Source organism: Dermochelys coriacea, chromosome 9, assembly GCF_009764565.3.
Source record: "Dermochelys coriacea isolate rDerCor1 chromosome 9, rDerCor1.pri.v4, whole genome shotgun sequence".
NCBI classification, from domain to species: Eukaryota; Metazoa; Chordata; order Testudines; family Dermochelyidae; genus Dermochelys; species Dermochelys coriacea.
This window is the reverse complement of record NC_050076.1, coordinates 23,547,957-23,574,585: the sequence shown is the minus strand read 5'-3', so window position 1 is coordinate 23,574,585 and position 26,629 is coordinate 23,547,957. Positions and strand designations below refer to the sequence as shown.

At 40.9% G+C, this 26,629-nt stretch overlaps 1 protein-coding gene across 1 annotated transcript in view; it reads left to right on the top strand.

The window, feature by feature from the left end:
• The window catches only part of RSRC1 (arginine and serine rich coiled-coil 1), a 368,470-nt gene extending 343,864 nt beyond the window's left edge, over positions 1–24,606 (top strand). The window contains exons 9-11 of the mRNA XM_043493111.1: positions 13,590–13,696; positions 14,985–15,131; positions 20,921–24,606. Of these exons, the coding sequence (XP_043349046.1) occupies positions 13,590–13,696; positions 14,985–15,131; positions 20,921–21,013 (347 nt within the window). The 3' untranslated portion in view covers positions 21,014–24,606. The remainder of the gene's footprint in view (positions 1–13,589; positions 13,697–14,984; positions 15,132–20,920) is intronic.
• Positions 24,607–26,629: the final 2,023 nt, after the last annotated feature.

Sequence of the window (26,629 nt, the reverse complement as noted above, 5' to 3'; positions counted from 1 at the left end):
GGTTGTTACAAAATGGAAATTCAGTTGTCACTTAAAAACTGTGCACTTCCAATGCTTGGGATGCTTAGTAGATACTTTCTTTGTCTGATAAACTGGCTTTTTGTGTGATCATGTCTCCCTCTAATGGTGGTCCCACTTTGGATAACTCCCACTCCTCACTGGCAGCCAACAGAAACAGTAGTCAGAGTAGCAGCCGTGTTAGTCTGTATTCACAAAAAGAAAAGGAGTACTTGTGGCACCTTAGAGACTAACAAATTTATTAGAGCATAAGCTTTCGTGAGCTACAGCTCACTTCATCGGATGCATTTGGTGGAAAAAACAGAGGAGAGATTTATATACACACACACAGAGAACTTTGTTTAAATTTTTTTAAAAATGATTTAAATAAAATAATCTGATTTAGATTTAAAAAAATAAAAAATCTGATTTTTAATCATCAATTTTTATCCACCATGCCCAGAAGGCCACAGTGCATGTTGAAAGGAGTTGGCCGGGTGAAAGGGACATGGCATCTACATTTGAACAGACAAGTGGCTCCAATGCATTGTGCAGCTGGGCCCCAGTAGAAAGCAAATTGAAATCAATGGAGTTTTTTTCCATTGACTTCAATGGGCTTTCGATCAGGTCTCTGCTGCTAAGAGGCTGCAGCTGCTACTCCAACCCATAGGCTTGAAAACTGGCTGGAGTGAGCTGTATAGGTGTCCCATTCACTGGCCTCAGATTTGGACGGTGAATTTTACTTCTTAACACATTCACACTCTGTCCACATAAAGATAGACTACTGTATTGGGGTTTGTGGGTGGAATGGATTTCACCCTTGGTGCTGAATGCCCCAGGATTCATCCTCACTGTAGCCTCTTATTGAGGGTTGTTAAACAGGCTGAAGATCTATTTTTGATCTATCATAGCCCACTCAGTCAAGACAAAGAGCTCTGAAGGCAGCATCTTCAGACCACATGGGGGAAAGGATTCTTTTCATTATTCTGTAGCCACCACTCTAGCTTACTCGGAAGTTATGTTTGAAATGACTTTGTGGCCACATATATACATAGACAGTGTTGAACACCTGCCAAACTTCTGGCTTTTAATAGACGGAATAGAACTCAGGACCTTCTTTTCTAAATAGTCAAATACTCAGATATATACCACTTCTCTAAAGGAGAATCTCCCCTATTCGAAACTAATATGAATGGTTCTCTTATTTTTTTTTAGGCCAGTTACTAGAATGTGTAGAATCACAAATACCAGACCAAGTCTGATTCTGTCCAGAGGTAGCTACGGTGCACATACATTACAGCCAGTACATGATATGGTGATGGACTTCATTGGGAGTGACTTCCAATTCTCTGCCAGAAGCAGAGGCTACACAAGGCTGGGTTGATGATAGGAATTAAAAGAAGAAAAACAACATGCACCTTTGTTATTGGCCACTGTCGGAAGACAGGCTACTGGGCTAGATGGACTTTTGGTCTGACCGCATATGGCCTGTCTTATGTTGCATCCGATGAAGTGAGCTGTAGCTCACGAAAGCTTATGCTCAAATAAATTTGTTAGTCTCTAAGGTGCCACAAGTACTCCTTTTCTTTTTGGGAATACAGACTAACACGGCTGCTACTCTGAAACCTGTCTTATGTTTGTTACTTTCCTGTTTTTGTTGGTTTATCTCATAACCTATTTTCACAATGAAGTCCAAAGTTCATATAATTTAAGAGATGCCAAAGATGCACTAGGTCAGCCAATCCTGCTGCCAGTGCAGGATTTTTCCTTATTGTACTCGTGCTTTTGTCTAGTCTAGTTTAAAATATTTTTATTTGCCCTTTGTGAATGACTAAAATGACTTTAATTCATGCAGTTGTACCTTTCTTCCCCGAGTAATCGAGATAAAACTTTAAATTTCTTGCTATACACTGGATTGCGCCACAAGATTATTGTCTTCATACTACACCATTTTTTTTGGTCTTTTGAGGAAGCTTTGCATCGATTCAGTAAGCATATGTAGTATTTAAATGGCTTGTAAATTTGAAAATCACTTTTGTATCTGCAATTTGTGTTTTCTATGGATATTACAAGTAATAACTAAGTTTTTACTGTAGCTAAAAGCAGGTGGGGAATATTTTTCTCTATTTTGTCAGTTTGTTTATTTCATTAGGCATCACTTTGTTTATAAGCTTCACAGTTTCTCCTTTGCTGAAAAAGACACTTATAAGCAAACAGGAGAGCAGAAAAAAATCTTAAAATGTTGTTCTAAAAATATTTCAGACCATGTTATTTAATGTGTACTCTATTAGAAAACAGATTATTTAATTAGTGAATTAAAAACGATATCCATTTCAATATGTAACAGGTGGTCAAACATGAAGAGATGTAAACAAATTCCACCGGAATACACTGAAATTGTGTTATTCTTCAGTCATAAGGATCTGAAGAACAGTCGCTAGATCTGTTTAGCACCATATTAATCATCAGTTCATTTTTACAGCTATTTTAGTGAAGGATCTGGTAAATATCACAACATTAGTATTATACTAGAGAGAGAGAGAGAGAGAGACAAATCACATGTTTAAAGCTAAGATCGATTTCAGTAACTTTTTTTTTTTTAAATTAAAGGGAGATTTTTGGATGGTCCACGACACAATAATTTTGAGGATTCGGGGATTTTGTTACTTTTTAAATTGTAGGCAGAATTTAGGAGCTACTTTGTTTTTAAAAACAACAAAAAATCTATACAAGTATACTTTGTGCTCGGATTGCAGGCAAATTGGGTTTTTCCTCTCATTCTCCAGCATTTGTAATTATTTTAAGTGCAGTATTTCCGTATGCTGTTTTAAATGCAACTTTAATGAAGGCATACTTCGGGGATTTATTTTCTAAAAGGAACTATTTTTAATACAAAATTAGTCAGTATGAAAATAAGACATTCATTATATTATGCATGTATCTGTGGCAATATATTAAAAATAAAATATCAGTTGAATCATCTTTACTATACAATGTTTACAGTAAAAGCATAAGCGACTTTAGATAAATAAGGCAGTGACCTTATATTACTATAAAAGTTAGTTAATTAATACTAGCCTAATTGAACTAATTTTAAGGTAAAAGGCATGAAATAGAGAATCATTTTAGACAATGTCTATTATATTATGTTTATATCTATTAAAGATAAGGTTGTTTCTTTTGATGCTTTGCTTCTGTCTGTGTGAAGTCTATGCTTGTGGTCTGATTTATATTGTAGAATAACGCCACCTGCTGTTTTTAGTAGAACATTGCTACAGTATTTGTATTGTGTTGATTTACAGATGTTATCCATATGGTTTGAGCAGACACATTGAAACAGAAGCTCATCATATGGAAGGCTTCCCAATCATACACAGTTTTATTAAAAACCATTCTGCATATATGTCTGTCTCCTTTGGTAATAAACTAAAAGGACAAAATCTTGTAAAAATTAAATTAATTGTAATTCTTATACAAAGAATAGCTTATTTTTAAAAAGTCACATCAACAATCACTAATACGATATTTAGTGTTCTGTTTTCAGTATAACCAGAGTTAAAGAAATTGCTCTGCAATGAGTTAGTATTGATTTTTTGTCTATTGCCTCTTAGCTTTCTTACTTCATTATTTTTGATTTTACTATGAAATACATATCCTTTCTACTGTCATGTGACAAACAACATATGTATGGAAGTCATTTTATCTACCAATATGTGTTTGTCAAAACTATCATACACTAATGGATGATGGTTTTTTCCGGTCCATTTTCAGCAAGTTAATGTCACTGGTAATATCCCAGAAACATTCAGTGATTTTGCATCTCTTCGTAACTTGTCATCATTATAGTTTTGTATCTGATTCATATAAAATATTATAAAAGGCTAAATAGTAATAGTGGATTTTGTGTATTAAAAGAATTGAGCAACTGAACCTTAAAAATCTATATCCATCTCCCTTCTTCCTGATGCCTATCTAATCTGTTGATTTAGGTTTTGATACTGTGCCCATCACAATAATCACAGTTATGTAGCCTCTCTCGCCATTTCTTTCTGTGCCAGCAGGGTCAGCTACACACAAAGGAGAATGACTTCCCTTTATCAAGGAGGGCATTAGTGTTCACTTGTTCACTCTCCCATAGTGGTGTTCTGCCTGGGGAATGAATGCAGCTTTAGCAATAGCTGTTGCAAGGTGCTGGGCTCTCTGGCCCCAATCCAACAAAGTCTTTCAGCATCTGCTTAATTTTAAGTAGGTGATTTGTCTCATTAAAGTTAATAGGACTAATCCCAAACTTAAAAATTAATATGTACTTAAGTGCTTTGCTGGATGAGAGGCCCTTGCAGGACTGAGACTTTAATGAACAATCACAGCCACTTTGACGTCCTTCTTGGGCAAGATGCCTGGCAGATGTACTGGATTAGTGCATCTCTCAGATGTCCTGGCCAAACCCTCTTCCCAACCTTCACTACCCATTTGTGGAATTATACTGAACAGCAGAAAGCTTCCTTGTAGAGATAGTAGTTGTAGTTATTTTGCATCACTGTGATCTATCTCTGGGCAGACTTTCTTCTACTAGAAGTTTTCATCCTGGTTCAGCCAACAGTGAATCAAGCCCTTTACATTTATTCTGACTTTTTGTTTGTCACCAGTGATTATTGCCACTGTTTATTTCAACTGAGCTCCAGATTAAAGTAAGAATACGGCATTCATATTTGTTAAAATTAAGCTACAAGGCAGTGGTTCTCAACCAGGGATCTGGGGCCTCGGGGGGCTGTGAGCAGGTTTCAGGGCCAACATTAGACTCGCTGTGGCCCAGGGCAGAAAGCCGAAGCCCAACTGCATGGGGCAGAAGCTAAGGGCCCTGAGCTCCACCACCGAGGGCTGAAGCCGAAGCCTGAGCAATGTAGCTTCGCAGGGACCCCTGTGGGGTGGGGTCACAGGCAATTGCCATGCTTGCTACCCCCAAGCGCTAGCTTTTATATGCGGAACAGTTGTGAGACAGGTGTGCCATGGAGTTTTTATAGCATGTTGGGGGGGCCTCAGAAAGAAAAAGGTTGAGAACCCCTGATATAAGGGAATGAGTATGGTTTAGTCTTTCTAAGATGATAGTGCCTTATTCTATATTTTTTCAATTATCAAAAGAAATAGTAAAAAATCTCATGCATATATTCAATCAGATTATTAAAATGGCAGATAGAAGAGCAATACTTGAGACTTGTAGAATTGCTTTTCAAGTACAATGTTTTATGCACTGATCCATATTCAACAATCAAGGTATAGCTTTATGAATATTTGGCATGAGCAAGTATATTGTTTACCTCTCCCTTCCATTGTCTGTTCATTCATCTTATCCCTTCCTAAGTAAACCCTCCCCAAAAAAAATTTTAAAAAAGAAAAATCATGAAACTAATATGACATTTTCAGGCCATCTCATTGTTTACTCTGCTTGTACATTATACCCCTTTTCCTCTACCTTCTTCTGTCTTTTCTATTCATTGAAAGTTCTTCATGCCAGGAACTGTCTACTACTGTGTGTTTGTACACTTCCTAGCACAATGCGGCCCCATTCTTGGCTGGTCCCTTGGAACTATTGTAATAAACATAATAATCATTATTAGAAGTATATGAGATTGGAGGAGAGCAGTTACAATATTAAAAGAAAATAAAAATAATCACACTGTTGGGGCCAAAGTTGTACTGTCACCGCAGTTGCACATGGAACTAGCTGGAGAGGATTAGATGATATGTGAGATTAACTATGAGTGTAGCAGAAGCAGAAAATGAGACAGACAGCAGAACAAATGCAGTTTTCAGATGTTAATGTAACTGAAAAGCCCAAGCTACCCATTATTTTAGACAGGACATTTTTGTTGCACAAGCTGTCAAAGAAAACAAGGTTGTTGTGAAATTAATATGATATGTCTGTACAAAGAATATATCAGGGTATTTGACAGCTACACAAATTTCTTTGCTCTATCATCATTAAAATATTGTTTGAAGTGAGTTTTCATTGATTGTTTGCACAGGTAGATGGAGTTGATAATTTATATTTTCTCTATGCAAAACAAAATGCAGTCTTGTATAGCAAAGGTGGCATATATGGATTTAGAATTTCACATGCACAACAGGAAGTACTTGGCACATTATTGTCCTTATTTTGTTATTTGTCAATCCTGTTGCTCTTCTGGAATTTTTATGATTTCAAACATATCTTAAATTCTTCTTCAAGCACTGTCCCTATGGGTGCTGCACTGTAGATCTGCTTGCATCCCTGTGCAGCTGATCGGAGAACTTCGGTAGAAGTGTCCGTTAGGTCGACACATGTGCTATCTCTCCTCGTGCTGCACCACGAGGCTAGTCAGCACGTGCGGGCTAACCATCCTCAGTTCCTTCTTAACCACCACAGCTAGAGACAGAGCTATTCGCAGTCTGTTAGGACCATTACTTTCAATTTCCATTTTTATAGTTTGTTAGCCTCCTAGTTCTTAGTTGTAATTCTAGTTGTAGTTTTTCTCTTATCTTATTTTTTCCCTTTTATTAAAAAAAAAAGACTTTAGTTTCTTCCACTTTTTTCTTTGTTGGGGACCCTTCCCCCAATAGGGTATGCCCAGCTCACACTCTTCAAGAAGTGCCTCTCTTGCAAATAGGCAATCCCTGTCACAGACAAGCACTCTCAATGCATTAGCTGCCTCAAGGAAGGCCACATTCAACAAAAGTGTGCTCTTTGCCAGCAGTTCAGGCCCTGGTCTCATAAAGATACAGAGCTAAGACAGAAGATTATCTTCATGAAGGCAGCTCTCCGACCCTCTTCGGAACCACAACACGAATCACCTGGGGGATGTAAGTCGTCTCCACAGCCCTCAACATCTAAAGGTTAGGCAAAGAAACAAGCTGCTGACCCCTCTCACAAATAGTCAAAAAACAGAGCAGGAGGTCCCCATAGTGAGCCCCAAGACAGCTCCAAATGCTCTCCAGCATGCTTGGTATCCTTTGTACTGTTAGCACCAAGACCTTCTCAATTACCACCCATGGCTCGTAGAAGTTCTCAGGGCAGATAATTGACAAGCCCACCGACATGATTGGTACAGGCACTGAGTCAACGGCACCAAAGACAGAAGTAAGCACTCCTCTAAAAAGGCATTATCGGTACATGATTCTACATCAGTACTACCATTGACACTTCATTCGGCACCAGAGCAACCAGTATGGACAAGATCTTTGTCCTGTCCCCCCCCCCACCCAGTACCAACAGCAGCATCGAGTCAGTTGGCACTGCTAGAATTCTGACACTCTAGGGACCTCTGGGTATCGGACATACCAGAGTCTCCTCCTGTTGGTGCCAGGACCTCCACACCAAGTGTTCAACCAGCATGGGAGTTTTTCCCACTGCCCTGTCATGCTTCCCTGCTCTCTAGTGAAGACTCAGATAGTGAACCTGAGAAGGTAGCATCACAGCACTCCTCTCAGGCTCCTTACTGTGCCCAGTATCAACAGGATCCTCAAGCATACCCTTAGATGGCCCCACCACCACCATCTTGGTACAGCCACCCTTGGGCACCACTGCCAACCTCTATGGACATCATGGGGACTCCGGGGCTGCATTATCAACACCAGGCCTCTCAAGCTTCTAGATCTACTCAAGAACTCTCAAGGCACGTCCCTTTGGCTGCAGCTTCCAGAGCTTCAGAAACTTTGGAAAAAATTGTGGAGGAAAATGAGGGCACAGTTGAGGCCCATGAGGACCATATCTTCCTCCTCCCTGGATGAGCCTGTCATGCTTCCTCTGCCATTCCTGGCTGATGACTTTTGCCTCTTCTAGGACCTGGCAAAGAGAGTGGCGGACATGACCACAAGTGGAAGCTAGATCCAGCAGTACTTCATGATCTATTCAGGCGACTGGATAGACTTGTTTGCCACTCACCTGAACAAGAAATGTACATGCTACTGCTCCAGAACAGGGATAGGACAACACTCCTTGGGAGATGCTCTCCTCCCATGAGACAGTGACCTTCTTTATGCTTTTCCTCCTTTTCCCCTGCTATCAAGTGTCCTGCTGAAAATAAAAAGAGATGTCATTTTGATCGCCTCTACTTAGCCAAGACAGACTTGGTACCCTATCTGTCACAGCTTGCGATGTGCCCACTGATCTCTCTCCCAGTCATTCCGTATCTCCTCTCCCAGGACAGAGGACATATCCTACATCCCAATTTGGTGGTTTTCCACCTGAAGGCATGGATCCTCTTGGTTCAAACACATAGAAAGCTCCTATTCAAAGGAGGTGCAAGAGGTATTATTACACAGTAAAAAGTCCTCAACACAACATATCTACCTGCAAAGGTGCTCTAGGTTTCAGATTTGGTATACTAAGCAACAAATCTCCCCGACATCCACAACTCTTGCACTTTATCTTAGACTTATGCACTAGCCCTAAAAAGATTGGGTCTATCTTTAAGCGCTCTCAGAGTCCACCTAGTGGCAGTAATAGCCTTCCACCAACCAACAGAGGGATACTTAGTGCTGTCACACCCGACTACTAAAAAGTTCCTCAAGGGTATAGCAAACCTCTTCCCACAACCTCGACTTCCTACTCTCACATGGGACCTAAACCTGGTACTGAAAGGACTGATTAGGCCTCCCTTTGAACCCATGGCCTTCCTGATAGCAATTACCTTGACTAGGAGAATAGACGAAATAGCAACTCTAATGGAACACCCCCTCCCCTCATGTGTTATTCTTTTGGGATAAGGTTACACTTAGGTCATATCTAAAATTCATTCCTAAAGTAACCTCTCTGTTTCACATGAACCAATTGATTCCTCTTCCACCCTTCTAACCCAAGCCTCACCAAAACAACAGGGTGGCTATATTACACACTCTGGATGTCAGGAGAGCCCTAGCCTTGTACCTGGACAGGATGAAGGTTTTCAAGAAGTCCCCCAAACTTTTCCTCTCCATTTGCTCAGCAATATCAACCCAGGGAGGTCCAGAAAACCATTAAGGACCTTCCCTTTTCCCTTCAATGAGACTCATCCGTTTAATCAGAAGATGGATGAGTCCTTACACACTTCAGGAGACTCCACCCTCTTTTCCCTGGGAATACATACAACTGCCCTGAAGAGAAAATTCCACTGACAACAATAGAAGTCTAGACTGATGGCTCAACATTTTTTCCACCAGAGACCTTATGACCACCTGGTAAGAGGCAGAGCACTCAGAAGACCTGTTTCCCCACACTTTCTGCAGCAAGATTCCTCATTCTAATCCCAGCCCTTGCCTAAATATTTTTGACTGCAGCTTGAGAGCTGAAAACCACTGAGTCCAACACCTCCTGACTCCCACACACCCTTTGGGGGTTGTCTAGCACTCTTTTTCAACATCTGTAGTGCAATAACAGACAGATGAGTGCTCAGCATCATCCATTCTGGCTATAAAATGGAGTTTGCATTTTTACCCTCTCAAAAAACCTCTTCTTCACCCCATCTTGGGGGCCACTCTTGCAAGAATGTTCTCAATCAAGAAGAGCAATGTCTCTTACAGCACTGAGTGATAAAGCAGGTGGTTCTTCAATTCCAAGGGAGTGGTTTTTACTCAACATATATTTCCTAGTCCCCAAAAAGAAAGGCAGTTGGAGACCCATTCTCAACCTCTGCCATCTCAACCACTTTTCAAGTTTTTCATGATCATGTTGGCATCTATAATTCCATCCCTGCAAAAAGACACATAGTTCACAGCTCTCGACATGAAGGATACCTACATTCACCCCACTCACTGACGCTTTCTCAAATTCATAGTTTGCTCCAACCACTTCCAGTACAGAGTATGCCCTTTCAGCATTGTGGCTGCCCCCAGGGTCTTTACCAAGGTGTTTTCTGCAGTAGCAGCTTATATAGGATGCCGTGGTTTCACCATCTTCCCCTGCCTCAACGTTTGGCTCCTTGTCACCAGGTCATGCCAAGAGACTCAGGCATCAACTTCAACAATGCTACAACTTCTCTCTGCAGATCAACATAAATGCTGAAAAATCCATTCTCACCCCTACCCAGACTTTGGCTTTCATTGGGATGTCCTTAAATTCCATCACAGAAAGGGTTACTTGCCAAGAGACAGGTTTCAGGCTATGAATATTATTATAGATTAGATCATAAACCACACCAGAGAGTAGGGTTGCCAGACATCTGGTTTTCAACCGGAACGCCCAAAAAGGAACCCTGGCAACTGCAGTCAGCACTGCTGACCAAGCAGCTAAAAGTCCGGTGAGCATCGCAACGGGGCTAAGGCAGACTCCCTGCCTGCCCTGGCTCTGCATGACTCCCGGAAACGACCAGCATGTCTGGCTCCTAGGTGTAGGGACAGCCAGGGGGCTCCACACACTGCCCCTGCTCCGAATGCTGGCTCCACAGTTCCCAGTGGCCAGGAACCATACCCTCTCCCACACCCCAACCCCCTGCCCAGCCCTGAGCCCCCTCCCGCACCCAAACTCACTCCGAAAGCCCGCACCCTCTTCTACACTCTGAATGCTTCGGCACTAGCCTGGAGCTCCTTCCTGAACCCCAAACTCCTCATCCCCACCCTGCATCCCAGAGTCTGCACCCCAAGCCGGAGCCCTCACCCCTTCCCACAACCTAACCCCCTGCCCAAGCCCGGTGAAAATGAGTGAGTGAGCAAGGGTGGGAGAGAGTGAGTGAGGGGGGATTGAGTCATCAGAAGGGGGCAGGTCAGGGGCAGGGCAAGGGTGTTTGGTTTACAGTCTTACCAGAGAGCCTGTTGAGATCTCTCTCTCCCCCCACCAGGCCATGTGGCCTCATGCACTTGTCACATCTTTTCCAAGACTACACCTTTGGTGCCTACAAGAGTGGCTTCAAACTGACAGTCCATGGCCACCACAGTGACTCTTCGCACCAAAGTGATATGGCCCCTGTCATGGTGGAAGAATCCCCATCAGGTTTGTGTCAGCATTCCCTTCCTTGCCTGTGCACCAGACAGGACAATCACTACTGACACATCTCTATTGGTTGGGGAGCTTGCATAGATAACAGTACACCTGGACACCTCGAGAGTCTAGGAAACACATCAATGTTCTAGAGCTACAAACAGTTCAAAGGGCTTGCAGAACCTTCCTCCCATTTATTTACCAGGCTCTCATAATGTCAGACAAAATTACAACTGTCTTTTACATCAACAAACAAGGAGGAGTTAGATTTAACCCCACCTCCCTGTGCCCACAAGTGCTCGGTCTTTGGAACTGGTGCATCAGCAATCAGATTACTCTGTCATTAGTCAACCTCCCAGAAAACCAGAATGTGCTAGCGCTGATTTTCTCAACCTTTTTGATACCAGGGACCAACGTGTTGCCCTCCTAAACTGTTTCAGGGAGATTTTAGGGACTAGTCGTTGAGAAACACTGTGCTAGCGAAGTCTCTCAGCAGACACTTTGCTGTCTATCACAAGCAGGAGCTTCAAGACTGTCTGGCAAACAATATTTTCATTCTTTGTGGGGGACCCCTGTTCACCTCCCAAGCAAACAGGAAGTGCAATCTATATTGTTCCAAAGGAGCCTGGGTCACCACTCACAGGGCGACACTCTATTCCTTCCATGGTCAGACCATCTGAACTATGCCTTACCTCCACTGCCACTCCTGCCTCAAGTTTTGTGCAAGATTCAGCAGGACAGGGCATGAGTCATTCTCATTCCCCCAAATGGCCCAGACAGTTATGGTTCCCAAACCTCCTACACATGTCATCTTGGGCACCAATCATTATTCCTACATTTCCGGGTCTCATGACTCAAGGGAATGGAAAGATCAGGCATCCTAACCCATGTCCACTTCATCTCAAAGCCTGGTTTTTGGATGGGTATTGTTCTCAGAGCAATTGTGTTCAGGAGCTATACAGAACATCCTTTCTAATAGTAGGAAAGATTCCACTATAAAACGTTACCTAGCCAAGTGGAAGTGTTACACTATGTGGATGCATCCAAGACTTATTTCTCCAGAAGCCACAGGTATTGCTTTCATTCTGGACTGTATTCTTTCCTTGAAGACAGCAGGTTTGTCTGTCAGTTCCTTTTGGGTCCACCTGGCAGCAGTCAGTGCATACTATCTGCCTTCACAGGACTACACAATCTTTGCACACCCTCTGATGAGCAAATTCTGGAAAGCCCTAATCAGAACTTTTCTGCCTATTCCTCCATGGGAATTCAACCTTGTTCTCTCAGTACTTACTAAGCCTCCTTTTGAAACATTAGCTTCTTGTTCCATGTGTTCCCTTTCAATGAAGGTCACATTCCTGGTAGCCATCACCTCAGTTGGGAGGATTGGTGAGCCTGGGCATTGATGGTGGATCCTCCTTAAGCTAGTCCATAAGGACAAGGTTTCATTGTGTTTACACCCTAAATTCACCCCCAAAATAGTCTGAGTTTCGCCTGAACCAATCTATCCACTTATCTATGTTCATCTCAAAACATCACACATCCTCAGAAGAAAGAAGGTTCCATTCCCTTGACATTCAGCAAGCCTTAGCCTTTTACCTACAGAGAACAAAAACAATAAGGAAATCCCCCTAGACTATTTGTCGCAGTAGTGGAAAGGGTCAGGGGTCAGGCTATATCCTCTCAGAGAATCTCATAATGGATCTCGGTCTGTATTTTGCTTTGCTATCAACTGTCTAATGTTCCCCCTCCTCCTTGGAGCTCATTCCACAAGAGCACAAGCAACATCTATGGCATCATTTCAAGAGGTGCCTCTACTTGACATCTGCAAGGCAGCTATGTGGAACTCAGTCCACACATTTGCTAGACACTCGCGCCTTGGTACAGGACTCCTCTGCTGATGCATCTGTTGGAACAACAGTGCTTTTGCTTGGCTCTGCCATTTATGACTTTGCACCCTCCTCCTATTTGAGTATTGCTTGTCAGTCACCCACACTGGATTTACATATAGGGACCAGCACTCGAAGAGGAGAGAATTACCTTATAGTAACTGGAGATCTATATTCCTATCTATATTCCACTACCCACCCTCCTTCCCTTCTGCCTCAGATCTTCTCTGATTCAAGGTGGAGAAGGAACTGGAGAGGTGGTTGGTCTGTCCTACCCTTTATCTCCTCAGTTAGAGGCATGAGGTGAACCAAGGTGCATCTGCAGACCAATGGACACTCCTTTCAAAATTCTTTGGCTCTGGGCGCATAGAGTATATGTATACCCATAGTGGAATATAGATAGGGACCACACATCTCAAAGAAGCTCCAGTTATTAAAAGGTAAGTAACTTTCTCTTTTGACGGACATTTGTTACAAATTCACACTATTCCAGAATCCCTGTTTTTTTTTCACTATATCTAAACACTGCAGTTCTGGCACTGTTAACATGTAAATAGCAAATTTTTATCTCAGCATCATGAATAAAGCAATTAAAGCTTAATCACTTTTCTTGTTCTTAATAAAGCAGGAATGTTTCTTTGTAACAGAATATTTTAGCTTTCATTGAAGCTAGTACATATTTTATAAATAGTAAACTATCTAGAGATAGTATTGCTTAGGCACAGCACTGATCATAAGCTTACACTGAAATATACTGACATTATGACTCTCTTTTGTAGACCAAGCCACTCTGGTAGAACAAGTGAAACGAGTAAAAGAAATTGAAGCTATTGAAAGTGACTCTTTTGTTCCACAGACATTCAGATCAAGTAAAGAAGTCAAAAAGGTAGGTTGTCAATAGCCTATCTTTGTGCATAAGCCGCCTGGGGTGGCAGATGGAAGCTGCAGCATTAATGCAATGTCCCTTGACACATCACATTGGCAATCCTCATTCCCAGTATCAGCGTTCAAACATGTCCAGATACTTGAATTGATGCTGAAGTAAGGATGAGTGACAGGACTGGAAGTGCGTGAGAGTTTAGGATGAGGTGAAATACATTGTTGAAATGGCAAGATGGTCAAGGCCCTGCTTAGGAGTTTGGTTATTTTGAACATTTTTTTAAAGTCATTATGTCAGAACACAAAGGTGTAAAGAAAAAGGGAGGGGCAAGGGTTAGACAAATCATCATGCAAAGGCAATAAGGTAGTTTATGTTCGTACTTATATAAAGGGTAAACAGTTTTAAGCTAGACTCCTAAAAATATATGTATGCACCAAAATAAAAGTGGCTTGATATTCAGAGGGCTCCGCAACTCTGAAAGTCAGGCCACTTTTATTTCAGTGCCTAAATATGACTTAAGACATCCAAGTTTTAAAATTGTGACCTAACTCTGGCCATTGAAATTATGTCTATACTACAAGTGCTACAGTGGCATAGCTGCAGCTATGCCTCTATAGCACATAGTGTAGAGGGTTCCTACATCAAGGGGAAAACCTTGTGAATCCACCACTCTGAGAGGCAGTACCTAGATCGACAAAAAATTTTCTGTCGACTTAACTGTCAACATTGGTGTTTATTTCAACCTAACTATGGTGCTCACAGTTCAAAATTTTTCATAGCCCTAAGCAACATAGGTCAATCTAATTTTTAAGTGTGGACCAGGCTTCTGTCTTTGTTCAGAAACCACACACTTTTCCCTTTATAAGAGGAAGTGCATAAGCAAATGAGTGTTCCATTGAGATAATGGAATGTTTTTAATTGTCACTGAGTATTTCATTGAAAAGAGTGCCATTATTGTTTTTTCAAATATGTATTTACTTTAAAAGTTTCACACAATTTTTGAATAAGTGTGCTCTATGGAAAAAAACTGCAGCTCTGCTCTTTCACTTCCCTACTTGGAAGTGCTGCTCCCTCACTTCATATTACCAGTCTGACACACGCAGGCAGTTCCTGTTATCCATTTTGAAAAGTATGAAGATGATGATTATTGTTTTGTGGATTAGTTAGTTAATGGTTGTAATCTGAACATTTTAAGAAAGCTGAATACAAAGTTATATTATAATGCTTGGGTGTTTATCAACAATGATATTCTACATCCTTGATAGCATCCAAATGTGGGGTTTTTTCCTTTTAGTCAACAGAAGCTGGTGAACTAAAATGTGAACCTGCAACTGTCGGAGTGGGAACTGTCGATCTGTCTAATACTGAAAAAGAAATAGAACCTGGCAACATTCCTACTGCCATAAAGTACCAAGATGATAACTCTTTAGCACATCCAAATGTAAGTGTGTTGATATTTATTGAACCCTTGAAATAACAAAGTCTACTAGATGGAGTCAAGGTCACATGAGCGAATACTTTTGCAGTGTTGCTTGTCAAAGACTCTAGGTTCCAAAGACTATTTACTGATGAGCTCACCATTGGCTGGAAAAAGATCACACAACCTGCATAATCTAAAATAGTGAAGTGTTAGGAGATGGGCCCAACAAGGTTCTGAGTGAAAGCGAAATTTTAAAGTGAATGAGTGACAGTCTGCCCTAAAAAAAAACCCATATCTTTTAACTTACATTTATCCAGGATGTATATATTACTGTTGTGTTACATGAGATGCCTGAGCAGAGAATGGCAGAAGCTGTAGTAGCTTTAGAGAAAAAATCATAGAAAGGGTGTGATGAAAACATGGAAGTTTTAAGATTCCATAGAGAAAAGTATGACCCAATCCATTTGAAAAGTTACTGCTGTTGAGTAATAACCAGAATCTCTTTGACCTGCTTCTTCATGAATCATTGATCCTTTTTTTAACCCAACAGATAATAATTATCCATTCTAAATTATATGTCCAGTTAATATACAATATAAAATGAGAGCGAGAAATATACAAATTACACTGAATACAACCAATGGATGAATCAAACACTGTCCCATAAAAATTCCTACATTTTCAGAGTTGTGTAGAGATTTCCTAAAGCCATTAATGCAATTTAAATCCCTGTGCAAATCTATAAGAAGTCAGTGGAAATTGTTTGCAAGTTTCTGTGGTTTGATAGTTGGTGATTCAGATGTATGCTTACACTGCACTGTAACTCCAGCGTTAGTGGGACTAAAGTCCACAGACCCTGGGTTTGTAACCCCAGAGCTTGAGCATCTACATTAATTCTGACTCTAGGTTTACAGTTTCTGGACCTGGGCCCCAAACTGGGCCCTCGCATCCACGCTGCAGGACACAGACCTGAGTCAAACTACCATATTCCTGGCTTCCTTGTGACCTCCCCAACTGTGGCTGCTCTAGCCCTTGGTTCCTAGTGCAGTGTGAGAAAACTTTACTGTTCACCCTGCATGTTACAGAAAGCTGTCGCATCCCACCAACATCCCCTGCTGAGCCATCTTTTGAGTCTGCATGCTCCCAGCAACCAGAACTAGCAACATGGAGGAGTCACCATTTGAAGAGCTTCTTTTGCTTGGGTTTTCACTCTTGGTCCAGAAAACTGGACAAGCATCCATGAGATGCTAGTGGACATTCTGTGGATGTTTTCTGACTACTGAAGGCACCTGTTGGAAGAGGATGATGATACAGACTTGGAAGTCTCAAACGGGCTGATGTTGCTTAGGACTCTTGGTGTAGCTACTGATCCCCCTATGTACACCTGTCTTTCTGGAGCAGGGCCACAAGTGCATACTGACATGGGATGACCAGTAGTGGCTCCAAAACTTCTGCATGAAGAAAGCTACATTTTTGGAGCTTTGTAAGTGGCTTGCCTTGAGCTCCAGCATCAGGACACATACATGAAGGTGGCCATACAAGTCCAGAAGCAGGTTGCTATAACTATCTGGGAGCTGACTACTCCAGACTGCTAAAGATCCATTTGCTAACTGCGAACCAGTTTGGTGCTGGCAAGTCAACTGTGGATAAAGTGAGGGTGGAGGTAACGTAGGCAATCAGACAAGTGATTTACCCAAAAGTGGTGGGTACAAACAATGTCCCTGAAGAAATTGCTGGTTTTGAGAGAATGGGGTTTTCAAAATGCAATGTGGCCATTAATCGGACTCGTGTGTCCATAGTTTACCCTCCTCAAGGAACACATGAGTACATAACCGCTAAGAGTACTACTCCATTGTTATGCACCACAGAGGCTGATTTATGGATACCAATGTAGGCTGCACTGGAAAATTTCATGATGCCAGGGTTTTCTGCCTATTGGGAGTCTACCATCACGGACAGGCTGGGACACAATTCCCACCAATAGGGGGCATGTGGCAATAACTGTGGATTTACAGTATGACTTGATGTAGATACAAGTTTTGAGATATAGTATTTGGATACGTCCCAGTTATCTTGTGTTTATCTTTATTATTTGAAATAAACCATCACCAAAACCATTAATAAAACATAAGCCATGGATATAATGGTGAAAACAGTGAAAGCACTGCTAACAAATACATTCTCTAATGTTGCATGTCTCCTGGGCCCCTTTCTCCTTTTCCTTCCTTGCACATTTCGCTTGCATTGGCACTGCTGCACAGGACGGGGGCCTGCATGAGGTAGTTTTGGCCAGTCCACCCGCTCTTAAATTTCAGTTGCATGGGCTACCCAAACCTGGAATTATCTAAACTGTTCTTGGTTTGCAGCACATGATGCCATGGTGTGGGCACAAGCAGGAGCCTATCTTCTTACAGCCATAAGCAGTTTCTTATGAAAGAAACTTTCTGCTGCATTGAATCTTCCTCTCACAGCAGAAGGTCCTGCTCCAGAAACTGAGCTGTGAATCTCTCCTTGTGTGCTTCAATTCTGTCTTCTCGCTTTGCAGCCTGTCTGTGCCTTTCCACTTTGTGTGAATCCTTCTCCCCTTCTGGTATTGCACCTTCTTGTTGGCCCTGTCCAAAATATCTACCATAAGTTCCTCAATGAAATATACTGCTGCTTGGACTGGTCTGTGTCAGATCTGAATTCCAAGGACTTGCTGGCATGTGCCTCTGCTGCCAAGGTGGAAAGACCAGCAAAGGTGGAAGGACCTAAAAATAAACATCAAACCGTGCTTTATTGTCTCAGCATTTCAAAACAAGTTCAGTGCATCTGCAGGCAACTGTGCCTTGTGGAATCTCAAAGCCAGAAAATGATACTTTGTAAAACTGAACTTTAATATATTCTGAGAGGAATGCTTCAGTTCCGAGAAGCTCTTTGGACACAACTGAGTTAATCATAGTGAAAAGACTTCTCAAACAATGAGAATTTACAATTGTTTTTTGTTTAAAAATTGTAGACTAGGTTGGCCTGGGTTTTTTTTTTTTAGCAGGGAGAGTGGGGTGCAGCTTACTACCTAAGCCTTCTCTACCCTCTCAGGTGTTCCACATTCTGAATGACATTCTAGACAATTCTAGAGGTTCCACAATGGCAAAGGGACATTTTATTCCAAGCCACCAGTGGTAAGCCAGCTGTGTATGCCACATAGCTTTTCAAAGTTATGGTGACTGAGCAGCACACCTATGAGTGGAGTGGGCTGGTGAGGTGACAGTGGAAAAAATGTCCTTTCCTGAAATTTGACTACCTTTCTGGAGTTTCTACCATAGGAAAAGTTTATCAGCATCTGGGATCAGGTCCAAATTCAGGGGGAAATCAACAGGATGCTGCATTAGCATGTGCATGGATTATTGCACCTCCCTACAGCTCCATACGGCTTCTGGTGCAGGCTGCTCTGAAGGCAACTATCCAAGGACTACATACAAAACAAATGATAATACGGACTCTCAGACAACAGTCTTTACCCCTCCTGGCCCACTTCTGGACTACATAAAAACCCCCAGCTCTACTTCAGACATTGATTTTGTCACCCATGGACTACATTTAACCTCCCCTCACCCTGGACAGTTTACTAGTTACTGGCAGCTCATTACATTTTGGCATGGCCGATGTGTATTGCGTGGCATACTAAAAGGGGGAGGGAATATAAGGTTCTTATTTTTAACACTCCAGCACAACTCCGTAAGAATGTGCGAGCATGTAATAAAAATGTAAATGTAAATACTTGTCTCACTGTTGCATGCGCTTCCTGGTCTCCATTTTGAATTCCATGTGGTGATATGGGGAAGAGGGGGTGGCTCCAACGTGGATACATACTGCTGCCTGTGGCTTGTAATAAATTTTGCATGGGATCATAAACCAGAAATTCCTCCGATCCTTTTATTAATAACAACAGACATGGAGCTAGAAACTTACCAGACTGAGGAGCTACTTCCGTTTGTGTTTCTGCTGCTGTTTCCATAGTGAGCTGCTCCTCTGGGGGGAAGTCATCAAATAGCTCTTCCAAAGAGAGACCTAGAATTTGCTGCAGCTGCTCCAGCAGCAAAGCCTTCTTGGGAACCAGCGTGAGCACCAGAGTCACTCTGGCAGGTTGGTCCAGCAGTTGCTGGCTCTTCTCCAGTCTGATACTGGATTCTGGGGTCAGAAGATTGCCATACAGGCTGACTGGGCTGTTGTGAAGGACTATTGGCTCAGTGCTTGGTGCAGTACCCAGCACCCAGTCAAACTCCTTGTAAAAGAGGCAGGATGACAGTGAGTTCCCAGAGGTGTAGTTCTTATCCCTGTCTGTTCAGTAGTCATTCTCGAGCCACTTAATCTGTTCCATAAACTGGTCACCAGTGTGGTGAATCCCGAGCACTGCCAGCTTCTTCTCTATTTTCTGGTACGTTCCTGGAACTCTTGCAAAGTCAAATGTTTTGCTCACCTCACACTAGAGATTAACCAAAATCTGACTGTGCTCTCATGACCAGGTAGCAGTGCTTGACAAAAGACTTCTTCCTGTAAATAGCAATCACAAATGCAGGAGAAGGTTCACTCTACTTGCAACTCAGCAGATAAAATGAAGCTTAAACACCGAGCAACTGTACTTGAATCAGGGGCTGTTTCCATTTCCTGGGAGTCAACTGGATAGTCATGGGATAGGCAGGACAAAGGACACTTCCCATGGGATTGTGGGATAGTGTTGGCAGACTGTCAGTACCTGAGTCTGGGAGGGCCCAGACCCAAGCTGCATCCATGCTAAATGACAGAGAAGTTTGGGCTTGAGTCCTATGGGACTCAAGATCGAACCCAGCCCCCTTGCAGGTCTGGGCTAGAGGCCCTGATGGCCTGAGTCAGACAGACAGAATTGTGTATAGATAGAAATGGGGTTTGGGCTTGAGCCTAAGACCAGGCTTATATTGCAGTATTGTGTAGACATACCCTCTGAATACCACACTCAAAAAACTCTAAGGGCTTATCTACATGAGCGAGTTGCACTGGTTTAAACTAAGGTGTGAATTTAAATCAATATAGCTAAACTGGTTCAAACTCCTGTGTGAAAACTTTTAAATGGAAATAAGAGTGTCCACACAAGAGTTTGAACCTGTTTAACTAAATTAGTTTAAAAACTAATTAAACAAGTACAACTTTCCCATGTGACCGGGCCTGCTTCTGGCTGTGGGAGTTCTATCTGACCTCATGCACATTATAAAATCCCACCTCAATCCAATATCAAAGTGAAAGTTGGCTCACACATTTTATGCACTCCTAATTAAGTGGAATTTCATGTTTGTACTTTTTAGCCCTGCTAACGGATATTTCCAAGGTTCTGCCGTTATTTCAGCACATAGCTGTGGTTTTCTGCTTCCATCCACACCACAGGATGATTGTATTTAATTCAAAGAATTATATTAAGGCAGTGTTTATATTTGAAATTTCAGTCACATAGAAGTAAAGGAAACAAAAGTAAAGCTTCTACAGCAACTAATCCAGATACACATGGTGCATTTATAGTATTTTGCTGTATTATACTGCATATGTTTAATATAGATGTACTAGCTGTACAATATGACAGAGCTGCAGTTGCTGTGGAAACCATAACTTTAAATTTCCTGATGTTCATATGATTAAAATCTTAACCTTTTAACATAGATTTTGTATTTAATTTCCTTGTTTGGTTGCCTTTTTTGTTTTTGACAGCAGTGAACTCTGCAATATCTGTATCAATACGATATTATCAAAACCCAATCAACAACAGAAGGTTAAAATTAGTTGTCTTCCCTCCCCCTCTACAGCTATTCATTGAGAAGGCAGAAGCAGAGGAAAAGTGGTTCCAGAGATTGGTTGCTCTTCGGCAAGAAAGGCTAATGGGCAGTCCTGTGGCTTGAGTGAATTACAGTGAACTTCATACCGAATTTCTTCATGAATGCTAAGAAAATTCTCCTGTAAAATTGTTTTACTGTTAACATCTCTTAGAAAGTAAATGTGAGTTGTAAGAAGAACACAAGCTTCATCTGAATGGAGATACATGCTTTACTCTCACTCATTATCCCCTTTTATTCATTGTGAGTTACATGTATTCAATATTCAGAATAATTTGTATACAGGTAGCACTTCAGGGATGAATGAAGACACGAGACTGTCAAAGAATGGGGAAAAGCTTAGGGCCAAATTTACTAGTGCTGCAGCAGGACGATATAAATTACATCTCCTGGGGTCATCAAGGCCTCCTGCTCCCCACGAGGGATTCAGCTCAAAGTAGGGCCTGTGGTAGTGTTACTACTGTCTTCCCAGGGAGAAGCAGCTTTTAATCTGGGTTTCTGCATGCATCCTGCCAGCAGAGGCTGCTGAAGAGATGTGCTGAACTGTACATTCACCCATTGCCCTGGCCCTTACCCTGTTCCTCACCAGTACAATGCATGTCTCGGACATACAAACTAGAATGAAAATATATGAAGCTATATTTTTTAATAGAAAGAAACATTGGGTTTAACTCTTCTTCTGCATTTCTCACTGCCATCATGCTCATAAAGATTCAATAAGCATGTATGATAAATAGTACTGCTATCCCTTTTAAACTCAAACATGCAGATTCTCAGCTGGTTTAAAGAAATGCATTTCATAAACAGTTGTAAAATGTTTGGCATTCTAGAGAGATCAGCTCTGTGTATGACCTATTAATGGGAAAAGATTCATATACTGTTGTGTGCACCTGTACAGAAGTATATTGAACAAGACTAAAATGGTCTCTGCAGTTCTCAAAACTAGATGGAGAGAGTGTTTCAGAATATAAAGTTTTCAGTTATCCAAATTGCCCTTTAAAACACGTTGCTAATGAAAGATTAGTCACATCTGGGGTAGCATTCAATTTATGAACAAATTAAATCTAAAGTCATAATATTTTGGGGAGAATGAGGGAAAGCAGTACTAATGTTTTAGTACCATTTTTTGTTCCCTCTAGTGAACACCAATTAGTGCATTTCAGAACAAAATCTGAATTTCCATTCATTGTCCAGCAACATACCAGTCAGCTACATAATTAAATGCAAAAAATGGCATTTTTTGAGGTACCTAACACATCTGTAGTGAAAATACTTGTGTTAAAGGAAGAGAAATGTAAATCTAACATCTATGGACAAATCATCTGGAAATAACCTGCATCAAGCCATGGGCAAATGCAGTCACTTTTTCAGTATTACCTCTCAATAACCCAGACCTGTTCAAAAAGACATTATAGAGATCTACCCTTGGGTAGATTATACATTTTATCAGGGGATTAAAATATGCTGAGATGCAGTTTTCATTTTTAACAACAGTGAGACAGGGACAGGTCTCATTGGGACAGGTTTAAAATAATTGTTTACTTTTAAATGTATTCAAGTCTCCTGCAACTAAATGAAGAGAAACTGCATTAATTGTCAGAGAAGCAGTGGTCAAAATGAGTATTTTCAAAAGTTCTCTATTTGGCATTGTCCTCTTTCTAATTTAACTGGTAATGTCTTTTATAAATAATAATAATGTTCAATTTCCAAGCCATGTTCAGCCCAATATTACACAGTTCTATAACGTTGTTAATGTTTTTATTTTGAGTTAGATTTATTTGTTTTATAATTGCATTTTTACAACTTCAGGGTATTTTGAAAAGTTATAAAATCATTCAGTAATGGAAAAAATGGGATGTACCTGTATAGGCAGGGCTCCTTTGCTACTGATTATCAATCTACAGTGAAATATCAACCACAAAGTCCATGTTGAATCATAATAGGGAACTGGGTCTGGCAATTGAATGGGAATAGCTATCACTAAACCTGCAATAGAAGGAAAAGAAGTTGTTTAAAACCTTGTGCTGAAGTTCCCCAGACACCATTTGGGATGATGAGCACATCATTCTACAGTTAGATTTTTATAGCACCATTTGCAGATTACTGATACAGGTAATCAACAAAATACAGTAATTGTACAAAATTCTATCGTTTTAAATGTACCCCGCTGAATAGCCCCAATAGCGAGGTGGAGAGAGCTTAAATTAATTTAAATGGCATCTTCTTGTCCTTTAAGTCTTATGATGCAGTTAAATGTTAACAGTGCACTGGGAATCCTGCTGTGCCTGACTATTGGGAACATTCAAAACACCAAGCATTCTAAAGTTAATGGAACTTTGTAAAATTCCTGTGCCAGTCATCTTTAATGCTGTCAGAGGATGAACTTGGCATATGGTTGCTGTATGGACATTTGGGAGTCCGCACCATTTTGGGATCTTGTCTACACAAGGAAGCTTCATAGCCATAATTCACCAGTGGTATAGCTCCATTTGTAGCAACAGTGGAAGCTTAGTGTAAACAGGACTTGGGCATTTTTAGCACCGTAGACAATACAGTAAAAACACACAAGTCCTGTTTACACTACAATTTCCACCATTACTATAATCAGTAGTGAATTACCAAGTCTGATATTAAGGCACGGTCTTGGATGGTAGTGAACTCACTCTGCACACTGAGTCTGCTTCTAAATAGGCAAGTAAAGTTTGCTTAAGGCCAGAGTCTGAATCCTTGGGGTCTTAATAGTTGAATATTGTGGACATGACTTAAGATAGACTGCATGAATGAGGTTGTGTAAACTCCCCATATCCTATTTGTCTTGCGTTTACTGGATAATGTTCTATGAATGATTAAATAAATTATTCATTTTCCTGTCAATGTAAGGCAGATACTTCAGCCAGCAGAAGTAATACAGGAGGGCAGACAATAACATTAGAAAGAAATATTGGTCTATTACTAACCGTGAAAGAATAAGGACTACTTTGGAAATCTTACTGATTAAAACCATTTTACAAGACTGTTCCAGTATAAATATACCCAAAATATATCTATATTCTACAAAAGTTTGGTTTGTGAGCCATTGTCAGCTGAGGGAGAAACTAAATATGCTTCCAAATCAGACAGGCTGGCTATGAATTCAGATGCACCATGTACAATGTGGGCATGAAAATCAAATAAATGAACACAAATTAAGGTCTTTAATAGTCCAAAAAATAAGTTCTTCTAACTCCCCATGTGCTTCTTTCTTTTCCTGCTGCCAGTCAGGTATCAGGTCATACCTATACCTGCCCCTGTGACCTCACTTCCTTGAAAACATAAAAGCCACCTTTCATCCTGAACCTTACAAATCTCCATTGAGAGCTTCAGTTTCCTTTATTGATCTACTTTCCTCTCTGTTTTAGTTCCTTAATGCTGCTTTTGGAGGGTGGAACGGGTTCTGGACTGAGAAAGGAAAAGAGAGAATTGTTTTTTAAATAATTCTAACTAAATTAAACCATAAGAATTCTTGGTGAATTGTAATGTCTCCTGACCCTTATCTTATATGCACTTCTGATGACTCTTTATCACCCATGATTTGTGACAATAGTTCATGTATGCTGGTCCGTACTTATTTTTTTCTCTTGTTCTGCCTTTTGGATACAATAAACAATGTGATGTGATTATATACATATAGTTTATATATGGTGTGTCACCTGTTTTAGAGAATGCATTGAAATAAACAGTGAATGAATTTAGGATTTGTGAAAGATACCAGAGTGATGGCCCTGGAGACAGAAGTCTTATATTTACTTACAAAGTGGCCATAGTATGGTGGGCAGCAGTCTAACATTCCTCACATTGTCAAACCCCAGAGTTCCTTAAACCTTACCTGGAGAAATTGCATATATAGGGTGAGAGGATAGTTCAGTAACTTTATCCATTCAGATTCTGAGCTCTCTTCTGAGACTGCCAATAAAGTTATGATGCAGACATCTATCCCTAGGAATTACATTAACTAACACATTTCACTTAAACAATAAGGAGTCCAGTGGCACCTTAAAGACTAACAGATTTATTTGAGCATAAGCTTTCGTGGATAAAAACCCCACTTCTTCATTTCACTTAGGCTACCGAACAGCCATCATAACAGAGATTATTTCCATTATAATCCATCTTGGCTGAATTTGATTAGGTAATTTTTAGGTAAAATATTCACTATCCTATTGCCAATCTCCTGACTTATCTGGTGCCTCTATAGTTCACTTTTAAATAGGTAAATTGCATGAAAATTTACTAATAGCTATTGTTTTAGTTTTAGATAGAATTGCTAACATAACAATATTTTATTTCAGGGGAATTTATGGTGGTGCAATATTGACATCTTTAAAACTGTTGTCAATGGGAAGCGGTTCAAATTCAATGGCCTGGCCCTAACTTCTAGGGCCCTGAATGGACTAAGACTGGGCGATTTTGAAGACAGTTTCTCTGACTGGAACTCACCAACAGAACTATAATCACAGGGGAGGATGAAGTTGTAAAGTTGCAGGAGGCAAAGTGAATTCAGTGAGGGGTCCTATCTTTTGAAAATCTGTCACAACAGAGTAGACTAAGCCAAGCCTTGCTATATTCAGAATACACTGTAAGCACAACCTCTTCAAGCTGTAGCAGTAAAAATAGTATCATTAAATGTTTATATTACTGCAGGCCCCCAAAAGCCCCAATCCGGATTATGGGGTTCCCATTGTGCAGAGATAGAAGAGAGAGAATTTCTCCCCAAGCTGACAACAGGGCTGCAGAGTATAGTCTCACAGGAAGAGAGAAGAGGGAAACTTTACAACAAATAAAACAAATGGTAGAGAGCCGACTCCCACTTGTAAAGTATCTGTAGTCCTTACATTCCTACATACCAAGGTGAATTGTGCACTTTATAAATACATAGCTAGACACAGACACTAAACTGCAGAAGAGACTGAAATGTTTTGTTACTGGAATAGTAATTTTTATGTAAATAGTTAAGTCCATCTAAGCAATGATGATTTACAGGCCTTTATCTGTCTTATCAACTTTTAAGAGCATGTTCAAAAAGTGTGTATATGTATTCTTTTTCTTGAATATCTAGCAAATGTGACAGACATTTGAACTGTAGTTCAGCAGGGTTTCTTCTAGCTGCCTATACAGCTGAAAAGGTCAACAAGTCTGATTGTGGTTATCACTGCTGGCCTTAGTGCCCTTCCAGGTGGGGTGCAGTTTCATTAGACTGCAAGTCTCTCTAGTCAAGCCTTCCCCTGTGGAGAAAATTGGTTGCTCTAGATGGGTTCTTCAGACCTGTCCCCATCAATTATGTCCCCAATCTATGCCTAGCCCAACCCATTCTCCCAAGCCCAGTCACATGACTCTTTGAAAGCAACTAAATCATGTTAAGTTTTTTTAAAATTGCATTTCCCTATATAGATATAATTTAGTTTAGAAAAGCAATAAGGAGGGCTAGATGGCTCAGAGGACTGGTAATGGGATGAACAGTCTTTCAGCTCTGGGTCACCAGCCCGAACACATACCAGAGTCGGTAGTAACCAAAAGTTACCATCTGGTGGCTCTTGAGTTACCTATGTGAAATGTGGTTAATGGTCTCAGTCCCATCCCTAATAGATGAGTATCCATGTCTCCCTCACCCAACGATACAGTTAGCACTAACTAGGAACTTAGTTG